We start from the raw sequence: 6,938 nt of genomic DNA on the forward strand, positions 1-6,938 counted from the left end.
TATATATATATATATATATATATATCTGTGTGTGTGTGTTGCGCGCCGTGATTCATTGACTGATAGCTGCATTCTCAGTTGTGAATTTCTTGGAGCCACGGGTTCGAGTCCGCCTGAGTGCATCTGACTTGTAGTGCGAGATCAAGTGGTTAGACATATGAGATTGATTGAGAGCTAGTATAATAGCTTCCGACCAATCTTTATACACACACACATAAATACATCCGTACATACATACGAGCCGCACAAAAATTACTTGTTGAAATAAAAAAGAGAGCGCATGGTGAGAGTACCGCTCGTCCAAGTAGACGCGGTCGTCTCTTCTCTATTTTTCACTTGCATCCGTTCCCATAAAACTCACTCTGTTCAGCCTTCCCGTTATCCCCCAGCTCTACCGGCGGGAACCCAATAAACCCTTGTAGAATAAAGCGAACGAGAAGAAACAATCGGAAATCATAAGCCCTGTTCTCAACAATCCTCTGCTGATGGTGTCAGTTTTAGGTGCTTCTCCACCCTTTTTCCGCCGCCTCCTAAGACAATTCCCTGCCAATGTATTGCTCTTTTCCACAACTCCACGAACCCTGCATCCAACTTCTATTGCTGCTCTAAGATCCGTGAGGACGCAGGGACTCGGAGGTGGCGCTGGTGATGACCGTGCTATGCTCAGAAGACCTGTTGTTTCGTCGGTTGTCGCCGATGAGGAGACCGAGGAGGAAAGCTCGGTGAGGGAGGAGGAGGATGAAGAGAGGACAGAGAAAGCGGGGTGGGTTGATTGGGAGGATCAGATCCTGCAGGAGACTGTTCCTCTCGTAGGATTCGTTCGGATGATCTTGCACTCCGGGAAGTAAGTACTGGCTGACTGAGTTCTTGTTTTTTTTATATCTTTAGGACTTATTTTTATTGCTTGTGCTTGTAAAGCATCTCTTAGAAAGTGATGATTTAACTTTTACTATTGTTGTGTGAAGACGAGCTGAGAGTGTGGAGTTTGAAATCATTTATTAAAATGGAATTTTATTGCTAATGATTTCAAAATGGAATTATTTCTGATGATTTTTTTGCTGATGATTTCACTTTTACTAGGAATATGATAAGTTCATCACATCAAAATGGAATTTTTGAAATTCAAGCAAAGAAACGTCTCATTGTCACTTCGTTAGAAAAGAATTTCCCCGCTGAGATTATTTCTGAAATACAACTTATAAAGACGATTTTATTGGAAGCATATGAAGGACAATAAAGTGTGTTGAATTGTGATTAACGTTTCCTTTGTCCTTAGGTGGGGTGAGGCTTTAATGCCACACAGACGCTCTAGTCAACAAGTTGGGTGGCTTATCTTGATTTGAGAGATTTTTACTAATACTTTAAATGTTGAGGACGAGCTAGCTTTTTGATGATGATAATTTGACATAGGATGATATGAAAAGTCCTTTAATAGTTTGAGAATCAACCAGTCAAACATGTATTATTGGAAATGAGTTTATGAAATGTAAGTGCAAGAGCTAATATAGACGCTCCTAAAGATGAAATGATGACTTCATGAAAATGGAGGAAGAGATTGAGGGATACAAATCAAGTGATAGAGATGAGAGCATGGGTAAAGAGGAAGTTGGAATAAGTAATAATGAATATGAAGATATTAACTTCTATCCTAAATATGAAAAAAATAGAAAATAATAGTAAAAATATTGAGCACATTCCATATCACTAGATATTATCCTTGGTAAATGCGATCACATTAATCTACCTTAAATGACACCTCCACAGTTCCATCATTGAACCCCAAGGTGATATGCGGGTCCCCCTCCTCTTTTGATTTTTCCACCACCTAGTTGTCTCAAATTAGATCCACTAATACTAGCCCATCTAATTCTACCTTAGGATCCATTGGTTGCGTGCACAGACGCCACTTCAAGCATTAACTCCCCAAAGATGAATACGGTAGTGGTTGTTGTGGTTTTCCTATGCACTTTAGCTCCGACATGAAGTAATAGAGCGTGGCCAGAACCAACATCATTATTAGCTTCACCCTACACTCAAAGAGCTAGTCTAGGCTGAAGTTGGGGAGGCAATCATTGGGATTTTCATCATTTGGAGCTAGGAAGATTGAGTTGGAGGATGAAGCAGATGATCTATCCATTATTTGTGGAAGATAAAAAGAGGATGCTTGTAGAAGGTGAAGAGTTTTGCAGGGAGATTGTAATGCTTCAGTTAATGCTATGCTTGGGAAGTGCTAAGACATGAGAATATTATATTTTTATTTTTTGGGAAAGATTGAGAGTGTTACCAAAATATGATGAAGCACATATATAATATAGATTCATTATTGACAAAAACAAAACAATTTTTAAACTTTAATTGCACTTGGTTCCTTAGATGATTTACTTAGAAATTTATTTGCAAATTGAATTGTAAATTTCAAAATCAAACCGAACAGTTTTCACAATTTAATTGTGTTGAAATCATTTTAGATTATTTGGTCAGGAATTTAATTGCACTGATCCCGATTATGAATCATAGACTTTATAGGGCTAAGATCATCATTTTAAATTAAAGATTGAGATTTGAAATCATAAAAACTTAATAAAACTAAAGGATAGGATTTTATTGTAGGAGAATTACAAGCCATATTTTAAATATGCTTTGTATAGATAAGTTACTAATCAAGGGAAAACCTTCTTGAGTTTCTGTTGTCGAAAAGGTTTTATGTTACAAGCTGCCATTTTAAAAATTTGTGGGATATAGATTATGAAAAAGAATATAATCCGTGAGGACTGCCAAATGTACAAGCTTTGAAGTTATTTTAAGCAATTCACTCCAAACCTCTCTTGGATGTGCTTTGATTTGACACACTTCTACATTTTTCTGAAGTTGTAAGTTTGAATCTTACTGTGCTGAGCTTGTAAGCTTGTACTCACATTCTGCATGAAGCATAAAAAATGTACAATTGGTTATTTGTTTATATGCCTTCATTATGATGGTTTGATCACTTGATGTGGTGAGGCTGTGAACTATAAAAGATATAACAATTACATAGATTTGAGCTGTTGTGAAGACGTTGTTAGTTCATTTGACCTTGTCAGAGTTTATATGAATCAATTTTATTTGGCAAGGCATAGCCTCTTGTGAAGTAAGATGCCAATCAACAGAAAGCTTGAGTTTTTTTGTTGTATACAAACTTTTACGTCACAAACTGTCATTTAAAAATATGTGAAAGATAGATTAAATAAAAAATTCTAATCCTCAAGACTAACTTTTATGTCACAAACTGTCATTTAAAAATATGTGAAATATAGATTAAATAAAAAAAATCTAATCCTCAAGGACTGCCAAGGGTACATGCTCTGAAGTTATTTTAAAAAACTTTTTCCAAAGCTCTCTTATAGAACTTCCTTGCCTTTTGAAGTTACTGAAAATTGAATTTTGATGTTAAGCTTTTAAGGTGTGGTCTCTTACTGACTAAGAAGACTGCTAACCCAATATATGTTAACTAAATTGTCCTTACTTTTTTTTCCCTTAAATTTATTTAGTTTTTTTTTTTAAAATATCCAGATTTGTTTCGTTTCATTAGCATGAAGACATATAAGCAGCATCCCAATAGCTTATGCCTTACATTCTGTTGTTTGCATTTCAACTAGCAAGGGACCAAGAACTTTGGCATTTTTACCTACTGTTTAACTAATTATTTTCACTTGTTTTATTATTGTTTTGCTAAACATTTTTTAATGTAGTTTTATGCACATCTCCTTTTTTTGGAAAGTTTATGACCTTAAGTGTGATATGGTAATTGTTCACCAAACATTGGAAATTCCTTCATTCTTTATTCTTGTATGTGATCATGCTCGCTCCTTTGTTCCTTCTGTTGTTTTTGAGGAACTGTTATCAATAATTCTCAACATTTCAATCATTCCTTTATTCCCTAAATAAATTGTATGTTTGAATCACGTGCCTATGGCTCTGCTGCACTTCAACTTGCTAATTTTTCCAACGCACTTATTATCTTTAGGTTTCTATCTTTTAGGGTTCCCTTTTTATGTTATTTTTGTAATCCTCATTTCTATCACACTAGAAGTAGGCCATACAGGGTTTTTCTTAGGTATTTTGCTAGGTTCTAAAATTATTTTTCTTTGCTATGGTGGTAATTTTATCATGAATTGTGTTACTATAAACTCATAATTTAAATTTGTAAAGCTTGTCCTTTGTGTGATACAATCTATAGCATGCTTTGTAGTGGTTATGCTTCTAAATAAATAATCACGCTTATAGTGTGGAAAAAAAAAAAAAAAACTATGAAGGATACAACTAATAAGCCTTGTTTTTATTATCGCTTTTGGCTTTGCTAGACACAAACCATTGAATATGCACTTATGGTTCGCCAGGTTACTAACTTGCACTGAAAAATCATATTCGGTTATGTGCTTTCATGCTTATGGTCTGTTTAGGGTGGCTACAACTTATTAAAGCTGCGCACAGCTGTGTCAGAAAGTTGCTGTGGAAAAGATGTCTGTTTATTTGTTTTTTGTACAAATGACTTTTCTGTCTTCGTAGAATAGTGCTGTTTATAACAAAACTGATCAAACTAACATATTTCATACTTGAAAGCAAATATCTACCTTAAATGTTACAAAATAAAAACAAACAACGCAAAAAAGTGTAACACGACAAACAAAATTTTAAAAAATGGTTATTAAAATAATAATTAATAATATTTTAATATTATTTTTAAAACATAGTTGGTTAATGTCACGAGATAATCTGTTCTCTAACGAAATTCTTCACGCCTGATCACTATCAACGGTGGAATCCTCGAATCGATCTGTCCACCTAAAAAAGTCATCTTTTCCTTGGACACCTGTAAAACTGTCCTCCATAGCTATGTGGCTGTTGCGAAGTAAAGAACGTTGTAGTCTGCAGTGATAGTACAATGTTCCGGAGGTACCGGATGTCCTCAAACTCATCTTTTCTGAAGGTTTAGAACTATAAAACAGAAATCCTAAAACTACAAAACACAAACCCTAAAACTACAATAAACAAACCCTCAAATACAACATTAGTAATAAAGAATAATATAATATTCAATTCAAGTTTTATGAAACTGTGAGGTATCAGAGAACATAGTATAAACCAACGAATATCTCTACAAGAAGATATTATATCTTTAAAAATATGGGTTTTTGGTTGCCTTTAAACCACGTAATACCGAACTTGCATGTATCACGTATGCATATCCCCAATAAAGGCCATCTAGAAAAACCTTAGAATGACTGAAAAGGGAGAGGAACTTGGTTGCCTTCATTGGGATTTCACACGTGTCAATAACCAATAACAACATATAGATCATCCATAGAACCCATAAGGTCGAATATCTTATCATAGATCTCCAAAAATAAAAAATAAAACATGCAATACAAACTTACATTACATGCTATATCCATGGTTGCTTCATCAACCATCCTAGTGGGACAAATATGCAAAAAGAATTGAAAATAACATTGAAATTCAAAATATACATCATCACATAAATCATTAATGAAATAAACAATAAACATTTTCACAACACATTGGAAATAAAGTAACAAAAAAAGAACATATAATCAATCCATTAAACCACTAACGATGACAACTGTAATTCGCTCCCTCAACTCTGTCATCCTCCCTGCACCTTACCCATCCCGGGAGATCTGACTTTTAATGAAATCAACACGATCCTTTTTCTTTTTCTATACCCTTGAACGTTTGGATCGATTAGTAGATCCCACTTTATTTAGGATGGGTTTGGACCCCTTATTGGACCCAGCAGATTGCTCAGCTTCTAGATTCTTACCACTGATTTTGTCCTCTCTCTCGCTTAGTACCTTTGCTTGATCATCGATGACCGCCACTTCACCGAACATACGATCCAACTTATCTTCAAGCTTAGGGTCAATGCAATGCCACCAAACTTGAATTTTTAAACTTGAATTTTTTCGCAACAGACTCGACCAACAATCAATTAAAACTCAAATTGATCAATGAAATTTTTTTAAAAATTTAAATAAGTTTTTGTTTCAAACATTCTCACATCTAATTTCTCTGTCCATTCTTCAGAAGCATCGATTGTTCATTTTATAAGATCTCAATCCAAGCTTGTGGATCATCACTTTAGCTTTTCCATATTTTCCAATTCTTTTTTAAACTGGTCCCATTTATTTTTAAATTGCATTCTATCATATTCTCTGCATTTACTTTCCTTATACTTTTTATTATATTTTGTTAACCTTTTTGGTTAAAATAGTTGGTTGATCTATTTCCCAATTCTATCTTCTTAACACAGAGATCACAAAATATTAATGTCATCTATTTATCCTAGGTAACAGATAAATCAATTTTTTTTGTCTTGTCCATTACGATAACTAGCATGCAAAGAACTAAACAACATAAATTTCTGGGATACATAAAAAAAAAAGGAATATAAACATCTGAATTCTATCAACATATCATCACCACCGCATTTTAACTATCTACTACCACCACATCATCAACAACAACACACTATCACCACCACGTCATCAGAACCAAGACAACACTACCACCACCACCAGCACCTAGAGGTGTAAACGAGCAGAACACGAGCGAGCCCAAGCTCAGCTCGTGTTCGGCTCGTTTATATTTCGAGCTCAAAAAGTGTGTTTATGTTCGACTTGTTTGTTTAACGAGCCGTTCACGAACAAAGAGACATTTTGACAACTCTAATCACGTAGTCTTAAGGTGTTAAGGATCTGACCAAGATTTAAAAATTATTGTTTATATTAAAATATTATTTGAATCTAATTTAATAATTTTTATTCTATTTTCTTAATTAATACTTTTAATTTGATATAAATCTTTGTAGCATTGTAGTTAATTAAAATTTTTAAAAATACTACAAATCAATATATATATATATATATATATATATATAA

At 34.0% G+C, this 6,938-nt stretch overlaps 1 protein-coding gene across 2 annotated transcripts in view; it reads left to right on the forward strand.

The window, feature by feature from the left end:
* The first annotated feature begins 278 nt into the window (after positions 1-278).
* Positions 279-6,938, forward strand: part of LOC110021479 (protein DCL, chloroplastic) — a 48,776-nt gene continuing 42,116 nt past the window's right edge. The window contains exons 1-2 of one of the 2 annotated variants that reach the window (XM_020719986.1): positions 279-551; positions 627-844. In XM_020719986.1, coding sequence (XP_020575645.1) covers positions 486-551; positions 627-844 — 284 coding nt within the window. In that variant the 5' untranslated portion in view covers positions 279-485. Of the gene's footprint in view, positions 845-6,938 lie in introns of both variants that reach the window. The other variant, XM_020719985.1, reaches the window with a different exon arrangement.

This window comes from Phalaenopsis equestris, unplaced genomic scaffold, assembly GCF_001263595.1.
Source record: "Phalaenopsis equestris unplaced genomic scaffold, ASM126359v1 Scaffold000134, whole genome shotgun sequence".
NCBI classification, from domain to species: Eukaryota; Viridiplantae; Streptophyta; class Magnoliopsida; order Asparagales; family Orchidaceae; genus Phalaenopsis; species Phalaenopsis equestris.